Genomic DNA, 19,912 nt, shown 5'->3' with positions numbered 1-19,912 from the left:
ATATATATATATATATATATATATATATATATATATATATATCTTCAGTATAATGCTGGTAACTGCTTTTTTCATGGCATATCTTTACTGCTAAAAGAAAATGCAGGCAGGAATGTCACTCAATACAATAAATGTCATGCTTGTGGAGGGACATGCATTCCGACTTATGTGAATATTCTGGTGCTATCAGACTGATGAATTTAGTAAGTATGTATTTATTTATAAAGCACATTTTAACCCAAAGTGCTGTACAAGGAAAACACATTTAAAGGGACAATATCTGATGTATAACAAAAGTATTAGTATATTAAAAGTATCAGTAGAGGGTGCAGATCTAATGTCTGCTGTGTGTAGCCCAAAGAATACTTTACCAGCTCACAGAAGTGTCTAATGATTGAAAAAAAGTGAAGCAGAATCTTCTAGTCACTGTTCTTGAGGAGCAGAGGCTGCCCCTTCTGGTGAGCTAATGTGCTAACGCTAGCAGTAGAACTACCCGCTGCAGACTCGCTATGTCAAAATGTTAGTTTGTCGAGGCACCATACTCCAAATGTACTTTTAATTATTTAATTATTTGATCTGTCAGCTTTATTTTCTCCATGACTTTTTATGATGGACCGTGAAGACTGTCTAAACAGTCATTTCAAATAAGAAATTTCAAACAGAAATTTCAAATACTGGCGCCTGGAAAAGTTAACCAAATACCTCGGTACCGGTGCCCAATTTTTAAGCTGTTTTATGCTGACAATCAGTTGTTGATATCAAAATTGCACACAATAATGTGTTAATTATAGGTTATCGCTAGCAGCCCAGAAATTCCATATCAGTGCATCCCCAGAGTTTGTGTGTGTATGTGAGAATGTGCTGTGTTCTGTCCTGTAGATGGATGAGATAAAGGTTAAAGAGCGGACTGTGGTCAGTCTGGAGAAAGAGTTGGGGGTGCAGGCGGGCCATGCGCAGCGGCTGCAGCAGCAGAAGCAGGCCGTAACCGATCAACTGAATCTGCTCAGCCCCAAGAGAGAGGGCCCCAATTCAGCCGGTGCAGGAGACACAGCAGAGAGCACAGCTAACACTGTAAGCAATCCTCACTCACCCGCCTAACCTCACTCGCCTGTCTAACCTCGCTCCTGCTTCTCTGCTGCCAGACTGCGCCCACCGGCACTCGTCCTACTTTTACACACATATGATTCTGAATCGCTGCTGAAGGTTGCACCTGTCTGCTACTCAGAATTTTCCCCTTTAAAGACTCCATAACCATGCTCTGCCCTCAAATCAATACTTTCTAATTCTACATGCTAATGTGCTAGTACAGGATAAAAAATAGATAGAAACGCAGACTTACTTTGCTTTAGCTCAGCTTTAGCCAGCAGCTCAGCTATATCTCCAGCAGTATACTTTTCCAAAAGTAGAATGGTAAAATGTCTCTTAACATTCAACTTTCTTATGAAGCTGAAGTCACCTTGAAGTCAACGGCTTTTTGTTCAAATTTTCCCGTTCCACATTAAATGGTGCCCGAGGCACCAGGATGTAACTGCTACACCATTTAAGGTGGAACAGGACAATTCAAACAAGAAGATAGCGAACTTTTTATTGTTTCTTGTTGCTGATCAAACATATCAGAAAACCAGCTGGAGTGCTTATAAATGCAAATAAGTCCATTCATTTTCAAATTATTGATGTTCATCTTAAATCTTTCCCTTTGCCTTTTCATTAGCTACTAGCTAGGTGAGACTGTTGTCATGCCTGTTGCACTCTGTGCGCCAACCTTCAGGGTTAAAGGGTGAATTAGCAGATATACATTAACTCCAGCGTTTAAGACCATTTACTGTAAAACTGTGTTAGAATGATCAGAGCTTTATTTTACGGGAGGAGGATTATATTATTTTGACATGAAAAATCGAATTCTGCCATGGAGTCACAACAGGACAGTAAAAGAGCCGCATGTTGCTGTCAGCTGGTTTGGAGTTTGTTGGAGACTTAGTAGTGCTGTTGTTGCTCTGGCATCAATCTGGATTTTTAAAAAAGGGCACATCAGCATATAGGGGCAACTTTCAGCAGAACCTGCTTTGGCTGTTCAGCACTGAAGTGAAACATTATAAGTAGTTAAAGTAGTTCAGGGTAGAATGCTTTCCTCTTCTTGTGCTTTTTGTTTCATTTGCTGGCTTCTGTGTTAGTAGCCACTTTATACCCGACTTGCAAGTTGCTCCTTACAAAATACTCAGTTATCGCTTCTTTTCGATTCTTTGGAATATTTCTGTTGCTGCTTTTCACTGGCATGTTCAGATTCTATGTTTTTCTAAGGAAGACCTTTGGTATATTTCTCTTTGCTGTGAACTGTTTGACACTTGTTTCCAAGAAATTCCCTTTGAATAACATAAAGCATGAATGGTGCATGAAAGGATACTGTTTGTCCTAAACCCCAACACAGAACACATTTAATAGCCTTTTCTTTTGTGAACATTGAAAGCTCAACATCACTTAGCCAGTGGTATATTTAGACCTGTGAGATAAGATAAGATAAGATAAGACAAATAGTCAGAACACTCTAGAAAGGTTATGGCTTAACTGTTAGGACTGAGAATGATGGTGATTTTAAAAAGCTATATATTATTATATCTAATTTTATGTAGTTGCAGCCACTGCTGGTTTACTGGCATGCTTAGTTTAGTTTGAAATGTGAAGTGTGGTTACACAATTTCTTAGGAAATTCCTTTAGAACATTTACAGCAGCGCAATCACACACGTGTGATAAATTTAAAAAATGATTGTAAATGAGACAAGCTCAGTCTGCTTCCGGAGACTGCATGCTTCCCAAAGTGCACCATTCCTTAATATCAGGTTGTAAAGACATAAGTTAAAGTCTTAGGCCCAATCCCATTTCTTATTGTACTCCGTTTTTTGAGTCACCTTGTTTGAATTTTCCTGTTCCACCTTAAGTGGTGCAGCAGTTCTGATACCAATTTAAGGTGGAACAGGAAATTTTGCTGGCTAGCTACTGAGACATTAGCATGCTTGTAATGAAGAAACAACCATAATAATATAATGCATATAATTATAAGATAATGCAGTGGTTATCACATTTTTTAATAGAGAAAATATTCGCATTTTTGGGTTTTTTTCTCCTCATAACGCTACGTTTGGAGTGTGTCTCTGAAAAACTTCCGTTGGAGGGCCATGTAGCCCTAACACTTCACCCTACCCCTTTATCTCAACAAATAGTGGGATACCCTATCCCTATGTGTGAAAATGCAAGATTAAGCAGCCTTAAGCATAAGTGGTAGGGGGGTGGTAAGGCAAGGGATGAAATGGGATTGGGCCTTAATCCTTGAACTTTTTGCACCCGCATATCCCACTGCCTCCTTCATGGCTGAGAGGTTTCCTGTCTCATGCATCTCACTGTTTTTTGCTTTATATCTTCCCTTTAGATATCCCCAACTCACCCTACCTAAAATTCACTCTCTGTATCATTTAAACACACAATTACGGTCTCCTGCACCTACTGAATATGGACCTCTTTTTGATTCAATATTTGACATTGTCTTACTGAATGTAGGCTTAATGACATTTATATTTGTGTTTGTGTTATAATTGTCTTAGATATACAGTATTAAAATGATATAGCATTTATCAGTCAATATCCCAATACTGCAGTGGTTTTTCATGTTCAAATAATGCTGCGTGGTTGTTCTGACCAATCACAGCCATTGTATGCGTGTTTGAATGATGCAAGGCATTCTCCAAACATAACAAACACAAATAACTTTGGCCAAAAATATCAACCACATCATATCAAGGGTTCACTAATGTGTTTTAAATATTGGAAGATATATTGCATTTGTAGCATGTTGCGGTATAATAGTAATGTGGTATTTTGTCCATATTGTTCAGCTAACTAGGATGCTGAACTACTTTACTACTATTCTTCTCTTTCTATTACTATATATCAGAAGTTTTGTCAGAACAAAACTTTGTAGCCCCAAAAATGATAACTTTATAGGAGAAGGAAAAAACCTTCATTGTTTTTAATGTAAGTTAATGGAACCAGACTTTTTTCCCCATGTCATTTTTGGCCATTTCTTTTGGTCCATGCAGCATGACATTTAGACACAATGTAAAGGGTAATAAGCATTTTCAAATTATGTAAAACAAAAAAAAAGCAGAAAAATGACAAAGGATTGTCACTGATGGAGATACGATGCATTGTCCCAATAGCAGTGATTATGTGTGTATGTATATGTGTATATATTATACACATTATATTTTTATATATTTATTATACACATTATATGTTTATAGTATATAGTAATATGTATAAAAACAATTTCCTTTATTTAAAAATTAGTGAATTCCCAGTTTATTCTTTTGTTATTTGTAAGTATGGTGGGCTGCGTTAATCTAAAGCTGCTTTTTTCACCATCTTATCCCCAGTGTAGAACTACTCCAGGCTGTTCACACATGCTGGAGAGCGCTAACAACATGAAATATCACCTATTTGGTGCTGTGAGAATATGCATGTACACTTCTTCACTTATACACCAACCTCATACACATACTGAACATCGTATACATGCCTGCAGATGTGCACACTCCCACATCCCTTATACAGAGGCAGGCTGTAATATTCTCACATTTACAAGGATTTGACATGCTGCACATTAGCACGGCCGTTTTTGTGAACTTATTGCAAATGTGATGTTATTTAAAGCAACGGTTGGCTGCATTTTTCTATTTTATTCACTTATTTATTTATTTCACAGCAGACAGGTGACAATGGATTTGCTCCCAATGGCCTTGCAGTGCTGTCTGATACAGACTATGCTTTGAAAAACAAAGTGAATCTGCTGAAAAGAATGGAAGCCGTAATAAAAGCATTTGGCCTCATTTTTTATGAAGATGTGTTTTCTTATTTGGGATTTGTTTTTAGGTAAGAACAGGTGTGAACAATTCTGCAGTTTAAGAACACATCATGAATCTGACGGAGACTTTTTCTCAAAAAATTAGGAAGATATTGGTGAATGAGGCCCAATGTGTGGTCTGAGGTCTCAATATTCTGTTAAATAAATGAATTACTTTATTTTTTTACTTAATTTTACTTTAAAAGTTATTGTTTATTGTATTATTATAAGTGACTTTAAGTGACCATTCCTTATTCTTTCCCTCTGATTCTTTATTTCTTCCTTATGTATACAGTCTTGAAAGAGACAAGAAAAGTGATCAGTATGTTGTTGTGCTCTTGCTCCCTGTTTCACAGTTCCAAAGCAATGCTCTCTTTTATATCTGCTGTATGCTTGATAGTCCTGAATATAAAAAAAATTCACATTCAGACTGGAAAACTCTGAAGTTTGTCTCCTCTCCTGTAGAGTTGTGGAGAGCTTGACTCCAGACTGCAGTTGTTGGTGCTGTAGATGGAACTCTAGGAACTAAGTGGTTTGCCCCCCAGTTTTCCGCAGTTGGTTTGTGTTGCAGATGCAGCAATTGGATGAGAAGGACGCTCGTCGTTTCCAGCTGAAAATCGCTGAGCTAAGCGCCATCATTCGCAAGCTGGAGGACCGCAATGCTCTGCTCTCAGAGGAACGCAATGAGCTGGTAATCAACTCCTCCAGTAAACAGACAACAAACACAAAGCTGAATCAATGCTATATGTAAGTGGAGGGTTAACATTACTGAGGATTCAGATAAGAATGCAGAAGGTTATCAATTTTCAAGATTTTAAGGGTTTTATTGATGGTTTAAGTACATTGTTTATGACTACGATAAAAATAAACACCACAACACACAAATAATCTCATGGTGGCATCTTTACTAACGTGTTTATAGCGTCATAAACCTGATTTTGCATTTAAAAAGCAACCGTCACAATTTATTCAACAGGCACAGCAGCCCTTTTTTGCTATTTTGCATATTTTTATAGAATTATTCCTCTCAAAGCACAAAATACTGGGATAAGATTATGATAATGAAGCATCTACTCATTTTAAACAAGGCTCAGACGCTGACTGTGCAGTATTTTATGCCTGTTTTGAATGGCTGTTTTCTAATTTGGTGGTTATATTTTACTATATTCATCAAAGTGTCTTAAGAGCATATTTCAAACGTTTGTTAAAAGCACATATTTGTATGCTGATTTTGCTCTGTAGTATATAATACACAAATGGATATTTGCGTCCTTGTAAGTTATGTGTTATGTGATAGTGACAGCTTTTCTGTCAACCCTGGTGTATCTTCAGAGAGATGAAACTGATAGATGATCACTTTTTCCTCCTTCAGTCCAGACAGAGCCAGAGATCAATAGGAATTGTCCGATTTTGAAGCCGAACTGCACAAGCTTCAGAAAAACTGCCAGACAGCACAGCTCTGTTCACACTGCTGCAAATCTGTTATGGTTACACATGCAGAGCTCTAGATACTTTAAACTAGGTGGATATTATGATTATGTACTAGAAATGTGACATCTGACCTGCATTAAAGTGATTGATGTTACCATAAATTATAATCCATTAACGTACATGAAGTGCTTTGCTTACACATCTGATAATTACACTGCTTTTAAAGGTTTAAAGAAAGGTTCTGTAATCCCTTTATCCAAAATGGTTCTCCACAGAACCATCCGTTGAAAGGTTTTACAGAACCAAAAGTGGTTCTCTAAAAGAACTGATGAACTTTTCTTAAGTTTCAAAAAGCTTAACAGAATATTAAGTTTCCAATTTAAGGACTCTTTCTAGAGCTTTTAGCTTATGCGGTGGTTCCTTCAACTGCAGAAAGGTTCTTCAGCTAATTTGCAAAAATGGTTCTCTAAGGAACTATCCATGTTTTTTTACAGAACCAGAAGTGCTTATTCAATAACAATAAAGTTTTCTGTTTAGATGCTGGTACGTTAATAGTGGAAATACTGCTTTTATTGCTTTTTCATGCAACATAAATTCAAGATATATGTGTATATGTATTCTCACGTATGTCTATGTATGTTGTCTACAGCTGAAGCGTCTTCGTGAGGCGGAGAGCCAGTATAAGCCCCTCCTGGATAAGAACAGGCGCCTGAGTCGAAAGAATGAAGAGCTCGCTCACGCTTTCAGACGCATGGAGAACAAACTACGCTTCGTCACACAGGAGAACATAGAAATGGTACTAGAGACATAAAGCGTTCTTCGTCCAACAGTATTTACACAGCAAAGAGTGTTGAAGGAACTCAGTGTTCATTTGTTTAAAGGGTTTAAAGCATGACCTAAAAGAACACTGCAGCTGTTCATTCAGAGCTGTAGGTTTTAATTCAGCAATCTGGATTTTGCTGTGTACATGATTCAGTGGTGGCACCACACTTTCAGAAGTACTGGGGCAATTTGTATTGATTCTTAAAAAATGGTCTATAATAAAAATAAAAAGCTCACTAGTGGAACAGCAGCTGCCTGACAAAACTTTTAGCACTACATATAGTCTTTATAATGAACCTCTTAGTTCTTTTACTGTCCTATTTTATTTTTGTGTATTACTGAATAATTGTATATGGGAAGATTTTTGGGCTCTACTCAGAACGACAAGTTTGCTAGAAAACATTTCTATACAACAGCACATTATAGCTATACAAGGTAGCAGCAATAACTATTGCAGCTCTTACTAAATTTAGTAGATGTAGTTTTTCCATCACTACTAAAACATTTACCAGGCTATTGAACTTCAGCAGTCGTCTTACTAAACACAAAATCACACAGGTTTCACCTTTTGAGAACTGTCCTGCCCCCAGGTCAATAAAATAAGCTGCCTAAACACTATCAAAACATGGTGGGGCATCATAGTACCTAAAAAAAAAACAAAAAAAAACAGTGGGTCAAATGCCTGGTTACCCCTGTTCTGGCAGCCATAATCATGATTATATACAAAAAGCTTTGGATCTCCAAACAGATTAGGTGGAATTAAATCCAACATCCATTTTAAACTCTAAATATAGAACAGTATGCAATGTTATAGCAATATCCTAGTCATCTATTGTCGAGTATCGCAGAGCCTCATAAAATGAATATATAATGTTTGCACTATATGGTAAATTATGTCAGAATATGCTGTACCTTAAATGACAGCTCCTGTATTTTAATGCTTTACAACAGGTGGACTGTTCTCTTAGTTTTTCTCATATTTGGATTAATGCTGTGAGGCCTGTTTGTCAGTTTTCAACTACAGTGCCCAGCCACCATAAAGACTGCTTTTCTCTAGTACATTAACCAAACTTACAATGAAACTATCCATTTAGTGTGTACTACAGATATTCAGATGTATTATGTAACACAGTCATAATGTCAGGTAAACAAAACAAGATTAGAGTTGCCCAATATAGCTGTGAGTAATTAAGTGTTGGTGTGTTCAACCAACCCATTAGATCCTTTTATCTACAGCGTATAAATCAGAAGATTGGTTTCAGTGGTTATAAATACCTGCCTGTCCTCCTTATATTAGGTACTGATCTTTTCTCTTGATGAGAGAAGTTAATTAGCTCTCCCAGCCCTCTCCAGTTTGATTGTGTCAGCAGAGCTGTAACTGATATCGTTTTTCTAGATCTCTAGCAGCATTGAAGTGGTTAGGACGTCTTGTAAGATACTTTAGAGACATGATTCTCTAAAAGTCTCGCATTGTTTTAGTTATTCTGCTCTGACAGAGCTGATTAACGCATCAGCGAGCTCTATGTGGAGACTCTATAGGGCCAGACAAGTGTTGAAGGGCCCACATAATGGAAAACCACATTTTTCTCCTCTCCTTTCTCCTGCTGATGTGGTATGTAAACATTATAAAACTTATTTCTTACTACACATATATTGAAACTAAGCCAAAAACGACCAATTCATTTCCAGTTTAATGTTTTGGTGTTGCCATAAAAAACAGTGCATATACATACAATAGCATTGAAAAAAGTTTGGAATCACCATTTTCAATAACATAAAACAAATATTGCTGCATTTTTAAGAAGTTGTAAAAATGACAGAATTGCTGATAATGCGCATAGCTGTAGATTCCATAATAATTGAGAAAGCAGAGTGGATTGACTTCTGAGTCTGAAAAGCACAGTAACAAAAAGAATCTGTTTAATCCTGAAGGTTGCTGCACACCAGACATCCAAAAACTTGAAATCATTGTTTTTACAGAAGGTATGCATAACAGTGCTGGCAGTCGACGCTGACATTCTCTCCGCGCCATTCACCATTTTGCTATTACTGTATTGAATTAATCCCTGTACCAGACCACAAGAAGCACAATAGATCACATGGCTTAAAATTTACACACAGAGAGGCAGTAATCCTAAAGTCTTATAGGTAACAGACAAACAAACACTACTCTTCTGTTGCCTCTGCTTACTATCCTAGTCTCTTCTCACCTCATGTTTTAGCTCAAAATAGTGAGTGAGTGAGTGAGTGAGTGAGTGAGTGAGTGAGTGAGTGAGTGAGTGAGTGAGTGAGTGAGTGAGTGAGTGAGTGAGAGAGAGAGAGAGAGAGAGAGAGAGAGAGAGAGAGAGAGAGAGAGAAAGAAAGAAAGAATTAGTTAGCTGAGACCAGACCAAAGGGTCATGGCAGACCAAAGTGAAGTTTTATTGAACTTGAGTTTGACACAGGGTTACCAACTTTCACAGTTTTAGCATCAGACTCACAATTTTGGGTCTTTTCTTAAGCTCTCATGCTGTTCAGAGAAATCTCAAGCAAACCAACCAAACCACACCATTTCATGTTCTTTCTGCATGATGAAATCCAATTGGTTTGTGTCGTATAGCGTGTTGACAGGACACTGGCCACATCTCCCGCTGCTCTGCCATTTTATGTCACAGCCATAGAAACTGTAGTGAAGCAGAGTCCTGCTTCAGAAAGCGCTCTCATTTGAACTCCTGTTTCTTTTCATTTCAAATCCCTGTCATCTGCTGCTAAACTGAGTTGGAGAAGTTACTCAACCTGTTAATCCATTAGAGTTGTTTAATTGCTTCCATTAAATTGTAATGGTGTGACTTTACTTAATGTTTCTTGGAAAGAAAGTCTCACTACTCATACTTATGAAGGAATAAACATAATGATAGTAAGCAGTACTGAACTATTTCTGCCTTTGAACACCAACAAATTAGAATTTACAACCATTTGTCACTGTGTTTGCACTCTGTGAAATTAGACCTCTGCATTTAACCCATCCGTGAAGCGAAACACCCACATACATGTACGCTAGTGAGCACACACACTAGGGGCAGTGAACACACTTGCCCGGAGCAGTGGGCAGCCCTATCCACGGTGCCCGGGGAGCAATTGGGGGTTAGGTGCCTTGCTCAAGGGCACTTCAGTCACGGACTGTCAGCCAAGGGGATCGAACCGGCAACCTTCCGGTCACAGGGCTGGTTCCCTAACCTCCAGCCCACAACAATACAGCCAAGCCAACAACAACACAATATGAGGTTTCGTGTTCTTAATGGCTTTATTTAGGCATCTGGAGCTGTGTTAGAGCAGAAGCGTGGTCCAGTTGAGGGTCCCTGAGGCCTGTTTTAAGAACCATGGCCTGACGTGCTAATGGCTATAGGCTGTTGTTTAAATTAGTGTTCTAAGCACAGAAACAGTGGATGCACGCTTGAAAATCTCACTCCAGCTTCACTCCACTCACCTGAAAATTCCACTCCAGCCTCACTCTACCCACCTGAAAATATTACTCCAGTCACATCACTGAAGTTGGTAACCCTGTTGATGTTCATCACCATTCTCACTGATGTGTTCTGTGTGGTATAGCGTCACTTTGTACAGTATCTGCTATGCTGTGCAACAGTATGCTACAAGAGTTAAAACTGTCATGTAGAAATGAAATATGGCTGTTTTAACCCTTACAAATGTCATATGAGGACCTCAAGGGAAAAATAAAATGCACAAAAAATTTAGGATGTTGCTTCTTTAGCCCTCCTATCCTCTTCACCTCCTGCCCCTTGCTTTAGTGTTCCCAGTCAAAATTGACCGGTCTGTTTTAACTGCTCTTAAATTAGCACAAAGAACATTTTTCACCACCATATTTTTATACAACATTCTTTAGCTGTGAACAATGTCTCAAAGTAGTGTTTAACCTGAATTTATAGAATTAGACATAAAATAACTGCAGTGAAAATACAAGTAGAGTGAGTGAGTTGGGGTGGTGTGTATGAGGATGTTTTCTGTCTGATGGATGAATTTAGTCTGGATACCCATTCATTTCCTATGGCAGTCATTGTTGACCGGGAACACCACAGGTGTAACGATTGATTAAACACTCAAAATTCAATGAAAGAGGTGATCATCACTTTTATATGTTCAAGTGCATAGTGTGGAGGATATCATAAGGCCTTGAGGCAATCAGATGTGAAACACAATATTTATGAGGGTTTTAAGTTGTAAATCAGTCAGATTTGACCCGAACACTATAGGAAGGTTAGGAACTTAACCATAACCCTAATTCAGCCACTTTAAAAGGAGACATCCAGTGCACTAAAAATGAGAATTGTCTCCGGTTCAAAATAAATAGAAATAGAAATGCTGAATTCATTTCAATTGCTTTTAATAACTGTCCCTTTTGGTCTATACTATCACTTATTATCTGTTAATGGTGGTCAGGTCATGGTAGTCTGTCTGGCTGTAATCTAATGGTGTGGTCTTCACAGGCTAATGGTCCATGTTAAAGTAACAGCATTGTATGTCAAGGCTAACGGCTGAGCCTGAGCTAACAGTGCAGTGAATGAGCAGTTAACTGTGGGGCGTGTGTGTGTGTGGCAGAGGGAGAAAGCTGGGACGCTGCGCCGGCCGAGCTCTCTAAACGACCTGGACCAAAGCCAGGAAGAGAGAGAGATCGAGTTTCTAAGACTGCAGGTCCTCGAACAGCAGAACATCATTGACGATCTGTCCAAGGTATCACCATGACAACAACGCCCTCTGTTATTTCACCCGCTCATACCAACACTCACACTCACACACACACATACACGCCTCCCTCATGCTTACTTGGACTGAGACACATTTTCAGCTGTCACATTACAATGAATCACTCACAGAATAGCGTGCACCCTTTCAGATTAGCAATTATTGCTAGTGAAATTTATTACTGAAGAGCGTTAACAATGTGTCATAATCAGCAAAGAGCATAAACATATCAGTCAGTGGCTCTACATGAATGTTTAATGAGGAGGAGATGAAGAAAAAGAAAAGCTTTATCTCAAACTTGGATTCTGCTTTGCCAGTTCATTGTCCACTGAAATTACGGTTCTTAGACATCTAGTTTGTTTGTTAATGTCTGAACCAGAGTCTGAGTTGTTTTTGAAATGGTATCTTTTCCCATTTCGTTCGGTGGTTTTCACATTGGAATTTGACGTTGATACAAGGCAAGCCCTCTCTTACTCATCATGGTTTAAGATTCAGATTAAATAGCTCAAGCATGTTTATGGTGAAATGGACATTCCTACCTATTGTATTACATGTAAAAAGTGACACTAAGGCCCAATCCCATTTCATCCCTTGCCCCTACCACTTAGCCCTTAGCCCTCCATTTTGTGTGTTCACACCTAGTCACACCTGACTGTCAGTCCAGACAGAGTGTTATGAGAAAAATATGGCAAAATGACTGCAGTAACCAAAGAAACCCACAAATGTGAGATTTTTTTCTGTTAAAAAATACAGTAACTGTTGTATTATCTTAGTTAAGATCTCTGTCTTTATTAGTGTATTATAATCGTTTTCCTCATTGCCATTCCTCATTACCCTCTTCTGCCATCACTTCAGACTGGCAGGGTTGCCTACAGAGCAGCGCTAGTAGCCTGTTAATGAAGTAATGATCTTTATTTGAGGGTTGTTCCATTTCATAAGGGAAGAGTTCAACCACCACCCCTTGTGAACTCAAAAACAAGGGGTAGGGGTAGGAATAAGAAATGGGATTGGGAACAGATACACAATAGATACACACAGTAACAGTAAGTTGTCTTTTTACTCTTCATTCACATCTGTAATGCATGGTGTCCACAATCATGTGCATTTCTCTAACGTTTTAGAAAATTAAAAAAGTAAAGTAATTATTTTAGAAAAAAATAAAATTGGTAGTTCATATTGATATAAGCTGTATGATATATGAAGCTGAGGTATGAAAAGGCCACGTCTGTGTAATGTTTAATCTGGATGATGTCTCTTGACTGAATGTTTTTTGTTTTGCAGGCATTTGAAACAGCTGGATACGTGAAGAATGTAATAGTAAGTTAGCCAAGCTTATCGTTTACTTTTAATATTTTAAGCATTGCCAAATGGAACTGTTAAAATCCCAGAGAGCCTAGTTCTTTGTTTTCTTTGTAATTTGGTTAGTCAACACACGTACATATACAAAGTATGCCCTATCCGTAACGTTCCAGTGTCCACTAAAGGGCCTGTGCATTCTGCCAAAGTTCTCCCCTTTCTGCATAAACTGGGTGGCCCTAGAGTTAGGTGATACTTGCATTCTCGACAGTCTCAAGGCTGATCTGGTTAGTCCTGCCCACACAAAACTGTGTTATGTTTGCTTGAGTCTGAGAAACATAGTAAGCAAAAAGTGACAACTAAGCAAAGCTAACATAACTGAACTGTTAAGCTAGCTCATCTGTCTGTCTGTCTTCCTGTGCTCATTAGAATATTTCAACCACATTCAGACTGTTCTTAGATGGGTTTGATAAGCGGTTTTTAAGTTATATTTAAACAGTATATTCTCAGATGGTGAATATATTGAGCAAGACTTCAGCATAGTTGGAAATAGCCATGTGAACTCAGTGTACTGTGGGGCTCTTTCAACACTTCCTTACTGGGACTTCATCAGTTCTTTTCACTCATTAAGAACGTGGGGTAAAGTGTTAATTTGGCAACCCTAACAAGAATATATTTCATTATTTATCCTGCTCTATTTACACAATGCCAACATTTCAGAAGAAAATATACTGGTAATTAATTCACTACAAGATAATAAGAAGTGTGAACGTTGCAGGCTTCCTTTCTTTTCTCAAAGGATGAATAACATTTGCATCAAAATGTCCTCATGTTAAACTGCATGTGTGAGCATGTTTTATGTAAAGAAAAAAATCATGCGTATGTTAACTCCATTATTTATAGACACCTTTTCGTATGTATGTTCAGTATTTAATAAAATAGTCCACCTTTATTTGTGTTCTCCCATACGGCTGTTCTGCATGTTCTCACAAAGTATGTCATGAAGCTTATTTGACAACTAACGAGTGTGAGAGACTGAGGGCGGGAGGGAGGGAGGGAGGGAGGGAGGCCGGGGTGGGGCTCCATGAGGTGTCTTGCATCACATATAAAAACACCACAAGCAACAAAACCCACTAACATCAAAATGCAAATATTGCCCCCTTGTGGAGAATCTTCAGCCTGCTAAACATGAGTGGGGTCCATGAGGGGCTTCACATCGTATCTAAAACCACCGTAGGGTCATGGCAGACTTAGGTTTTAGATTTGAGAACAGTAATTAAATACAAAGAAAATAACATGTAGGACACATAAATCTAAACATCTAAACATGTTACCACAATAAATGCATAATGGGGAATTTTTTTTTAATCTATACATAATGGTTAAAGTGTAAGCAAAGTCACTGAGAGTGATTTCTTAACAGTAGTGGTGATAGGACATCTAAAATGCCTCTAAAAGCTAACTTACAGAAATTTGTTACATGAAACAAGAATGTGCCTCCTGTTGTCTGAGACATTGTTTTACAAAAGATCTGAAAGAAGATTTTGACCTCAAATATATTTTTTCTAATCCATTCATAGTGGTAAGGTACATGCAGGGTTTTGCAAGGCAAAATAGTCCTTAAATAAAAACATTTTTTTTAGATTTACCACTATTTACCATCATCAACATTACATAGAAAAACTCAGAAGATGTGTAGGTTTACTGCTGGTTTTGGATAGCAAATAAAATGGCCATATTCATGTTGTAGACATTGCGATCCCCTCATCACCAGATATCCAAGTTGGTAAGTTTTTATAGAATGGAGCATTTCATATCAAACCACTCCAAAGGACTTTGTTTACATCACCACGAATTAATTGTGCAAGGATGTTTAAAAAATGATTGGCATTCCCCTTTAAAGGGCTAGGATTATTACTATTTGAAGGGTACCACTGCCTCCCACACAGCAGAATTCAGAATTTGATTCTCCGTCCTGGCAGGCGCACCATCCTAAACCATTAAAAGTCAACAAGACTCCTAAAGCTGCATTTGCCTATATGTGTAACATGCTTTACTCGCTTGACATGGTCTTGTTTTGGTCAGTAACTCAAGTTTTATTGTCTTTAGGAAAGAGACATGCTGCTAAGGTACAGGAGGCAAGACACTACACGCAGGAAGAGGAGCTTCAAGGCTTGTAAGGTACTAAAGCCTCAGTCACTAAACTGTAATACAATTTTACAGATAAATTTTGATTGTCTCCACTTCCTGCGTACACTTCATGTCTGGAAAGCACTGAAACAGCCCAAGGTTCATCCATTGCTGACGCAGGCTTTCCATTGTGCACACAGCTTGTATAATCTTCTTAGAAAAGCATTAACAATAGAATAAAACACTGCACCATGCCCAAGGCCAAGCAAGAGCTTGAGACCCCCCAGTATTGTGGAACTGCATTATCTGGGGTGTTTGTTGTCCCAAACTGTCATCTAACATCAGTAGATTTAAACAGAAATCTTTGATGAGCAGGTGTCTTCAAACTAATATCAGAAAGTTTTAAATAATTTAACACATTGAATCAATCTACTGTATCTTTTTCTGTCTGTCATCCACCTTCTCTCTCTGCCCTACAGCCAGTAGTTGAGACATTCTATGGCTATGATGAAGAAGGCTCTATAGACTCAGATGGCTCATCCATATCCTACCATACAGATAGAACACCCTGCACACCAGATGATGATCTGGAAGAGGTGGGTGCATTTGTGTGAGCATCTTTTTTTGTATGTGTTTTTGTGTGAGTGCGTGGGGCTACTCACTCTGGTGTGATGTCTGTAGGGTATGATGAAAGAAGAGACTGAGCTGAGGTTTCGTCAGCTGACGATGGAATATCAGGCCCTGCAGCGTGCCTACGCTCTGCTTCAGGAACAGGTCGGAGGAACCTTCGATGCTGAGAAAGAAGTCAAGGTAAATTACATTGTGGTTTAATGTGGGGTGATGTCAGAGTGCTCAGTGGTCCTACTGTTCTCATAATTATAAATATAAATGAATTTGTAAAAAAAATAAAATTGCATGTATCTCCAAGATGGATCTTCTGTAACAGTTTTATTCACGTTGTTTCTTTGGTTCCATTTGTGGTGAAAAGGTTATGCAATGGAAAGAGCAGCTCATGTCTTTGAATGATGTAAAGAATGAAAATAAAAACAAATGAGTTATGAGATTTATGGTTATTTTACAAATCCAGTTCCAAAAATAAAGATGGGACAGTAGGTAAAATTTACATTCACATTTACGGCATTTGGCAGATGCTCTTATCCAGAGCGACTTACAATTTTATCATTTTACACAGGTTGGTGGAGGTAGTGTTAGGAGTCTTGCCCATGGACTATTACTGGTATAGTGTAGGGTGCTTACCCAGGTGGGGGATTGATCCCCAGTCTAGAGCTTAGAAGGCAAAGGTTACCCACTATACAATACCACCCACATGCAAAAATGCAATTAAAAACATAAAGCAGTGATTTGTAAACTGTCCTTTACAGGCATTTAGTTGAAGACAAGCAAATAAGAGATATGTAATACTTTAACATATCAACTTTTTTGGTTTTTGTAAATATACGCTAATTAAACATTTTATGCCTGCGACAAATTCCAAAAAAGTTAAGAAGCCAAATCCACCTACATAAATTAAAAACTAAATAAGGAGTCAATGCAAGGGGACAACGAATAGCTATAGCAATCATTTAAAAAGACTATTATCTACATTTAGTAGCTCGATAGCAGAAGGAATAAAAGACTTGTAGCAGCAATTTGTTCTAATGAGGGGCACAATGTAACGCTGACCTGATGGCATTACAGTGAATTCACTGGACATAATGTGATCAGATTGAGTAACAATTCCTTTTGCTTTCTGAGCTACTTGTTTCTCCCACAAGAAGCCCATGTCTCTCTGTTGGACTCCAGTTCTTGTTGGGGTAAATAGCATTATTAAGGATTCAGAAAATCTCAAGAAATTTCTTTGCATGAGGGTTAAGGCTGAAAACCATGCTTGTGACCTTTGATCCCTCAGATGGCATTGCACTAAAAACTAACATGCTTCTGTAATGAATAGTGATAAAACAATGTGGGCACAAGGAGTGCTTTGAAAAACCATTGTCAGTAAACAATTTGCTGCTGCAGCTGCAAATACAATACTACGCGAAGTGGTAGCCATTTATCAGCAGCATCTTTTTCAGTGACATCCCTGCTTGTTTCAGCAAGGCAAGGCGGAGCCACATTCTGCATGTATTAGAACAGTGTGGCTTTGTGGTAAGACAGTGTGGCTGCTAGACTGGCCTGCCTGCAGTTCAGACCTGTCTCCTATTGAGAACATGTAGAGCATTATGAAACACAAAATACAACAGTAGAGACTCTGGTTTCCTCAGTCCCCAAATGATTCCTGAGCTGTGTAAAGGAAAGATGGTGTAACACAGTGGTAAACATGGTTCTGTCCCAACAAGCATGTTACAGGGATCAGCTTTAGAGCAAGTAGTCAAAAAAGCAGTGAAGTTAATTAGCTGAAACATTAAATATCTTGTCTTTGTAATATTTTCAGTAGAACGCAGTGCTGTCTGTTTTTATTTATTTTTTATGATGTCCAGAATGTCATTATTTTGCTATGTTTAGATTCTTTAAATACAGTCGCGTGCATAAGTATGAACACCCCCAATCAAATGTAATCAAATTACGGTAGCACTTTACTTGAACGCTGCTACACAACGCTGACATGACAATGCCATAAACATGTCATTTCATATGGGCTGTCACGGCAGATTATGTCTAGTAGTATGACAGTGACATGTTACAGTTATTGTATGTTATGACAGATGCCAGTATTACCAGTAGCAGTGACATGACCATGTTATGTTACTAGACATAACCTGTCATGATAACTGATCATGGCATATTACATCTACCATGACATGTTTATGGCATTGCCATGTCAGTGTTGTGTGGCAGGATTTGAACAAACTTAAATTTGACAATTGTCTGCTAATTTTAGTGCCCAAAACGTTTTTACAATTGTGCAATTTCTAAGAGTTTAAGAGTTTGGAAAAAAATAAACATAAAATATAAATGTTGCTTTAACTTTTTCATAGGCCACGTGTTGTGATATTTTTTCCTAATATATTAAATCCAGCAATTTAACAGTAATTGTTCATTAAAATTGCAAAAATGTGTTCTCTTTTCACTCATTCATGTAACTTTTGCATATGGCTGTAGCTATTAGCTTTTATTTTTAGCTCACCTTTCATTTATGTCATTGTTTTTCCTCCACAGACACGAGAGCAGTTGCAGGCAGAGCTGAGCCGTTATCAGACCAGAATAGCCGACCTGGAGCGTGTGCTGAGTCAGCAGGGACAGGTAGCCCTGCGGCATCTCTATACATACATGAGCAGCTGGCCAGTGAGGCTACCATCATGAAGAGATTTGATCAGTGCTGGGAAATGTGCAGCGCCCTCATCTGCTCTGATGAATTTCCTGCAAGGACAAAGACTCGTTTTTCAGCTGAGGAGGAAAATTGTCTCTCTCACGCCCACACTCACGCTCACACTCACACAAATAGCCCACAAAGCACCCTCACAGATTACTCCCATAAAAAAAAGCCCTAAAACTCAATTAGGAGTAGCAGGGGTAGTGTTTCAGTCTGAGCCTTCAGAGATCGTCTGCTCTAAAATTGTTCAGGGATTCACAACCCTCTTGCTTCAAAAGGACAGCGTATGCGTGAGTATTTGAATTTGTGTGAGTGTGGAGGGGTTTAGGGGGCTTTGAGTAGGTGAGCGTGTAATTTCCTCTCAGTCACCTGGCTGGGAAGAGAAAGACCAAGTGGTAATATTGTGAGGAAATAAACTCCACTGACCTGCAGTTATTATCCACCTTTCTTACCTCCTTTAATGAATCAAATCTTGTCTGGAAAGCTGCATCCAAACTTTTTAGGGACTTTAAAACACAGTTAAAGATGCATTGAAACAGCTCATGTTAAAGTGTTAAACGGGGTTCCCAAATGGTGCAGCTATCTAAGTGTGAGTAATCCCTGGTGTCTGTTAGCTGATGTAACAGAATTGGCAGCTCATGTTCTCCTTCAAGCATGTTGAACTGTCCAATGAAGTTGCATTATCAACTGTTTTATCGACCTTGAGTTGTTTCAGCTTTCCTAAGAATTCCTTGAGATAAGATACGGTAAGATAAGATACGGTAAGATAAGGTGGCGTGGTGGGTAGCGCTGTCGCCTCACAGCAAGGAGGGCCTGGGTTCGATTCCCCTGCCGGGTGGGTTTGTGTGTGTCTGTGTGGGTTTCCTCCGGGTTCTCCGGTTTCCTCCCACAGTCCAAAGACATGCAGTCAGGCCAACTGGACATGCTGAATTGCCTCTAGGTGTGAATGTGTGAGTGACTGTCTGTGTCTGTCTGTCTGCCCTGCGATGGACTGGCGACCTGTCTAGGGTGTATCCTGCCTTTCGCCCAAAGACTGCTGGGATAGGCTCCAGCACCCCCCCGCGACCCTGACGGAGAAGCGGTTTGGAAAATGGATGGATGGAGATAAGATACTGAAAGATGTCTTTCTTTAATGAAGACAAGATTTGCTTCTGTAATGCGAATTTGTGAAAAAGGCAGCACTTTCCATGTTCATACTCCATGTTGACTTAAAATGTGTCTCTTTCCTGATTTGTACAGTGCATGTGCACCACTGCCATGCCTGCATACACTGCCTTATCTGTATGCA

At 38.8% G+C, this 19,912-nt stretch overlaps 1 protein-coding gene across 11 annotated transcripts in view; it reads left to right on the top strand.

The window, feature by feature from the left end:
* jakmip3 (Janus kinase and microtubule interacting protein 3) overlaps positions 1-19,912 on the top strand; it is an 83,416-nt gene that overhangs the window by 53,887 nt on the left and 9,617 nt on the right. For 5 of the 11 annotated variants that reach the window (XM_017701564.2, XM_017701572.2, XM_017701600.2 and 2 more), the window contains 9 exons: positions 880-1,071; positions 5,464-5,583; positions 6,973-7,119; positions 11,742-11,873; positions 13,167-13,202; positions 15,291-15,362; positions 15,791-15,907; positions 15,993-16,121; positions 18,471-18,554. In XM_017701564.2, coding sequence (XP_017557053.1) covers positions 880-1,071; positions 5,464-5,583; positions 6,973-7,119; positions 11,742-11,873; positions 13,167-13,202; positions 15,291-15,362; positions 15,791-15,907; positions 15,993-16,121; positions 18,471-18,554 — 1,029 coding nt within the window. The remainder of the gene's footprint in view (positions 1-879; positions 1,072-5,463; positions 5,584-6,972; positions 7,120-11,741; positions 11,874-13,166; positions 13,203-15,290; positions 15,363-15,790; positions 15,908-15,992; positions 16,122-18,470; positions 18,555-19,912) is intronic. The other 6 variants (XM_037544371.1, XM_017701582.2, XM_037544370.1 and 3 more) reach the window with 3 other exon arrangements.

Source organism: Pygocentrus nattereri, chromosome 13 (assembly GCF_015220715.1).
Source record: "Pygocentrus nattereri isolate fPygNat1 chromosome 13, fPygNat1.pri, whole genome shotgun sequence".
In the NCBI taxonomy this organism is placed as follows: domain Eukaryota; kingdom Metazoa; phylum Chordata; class Actinopteri; order Characiformes; family Serrasalmidae; genus Pygocentrus; species Pygocentrus nattereri.
This window is presented reverse-complemented; position numbering and strand designations above follow the sequence as displayed.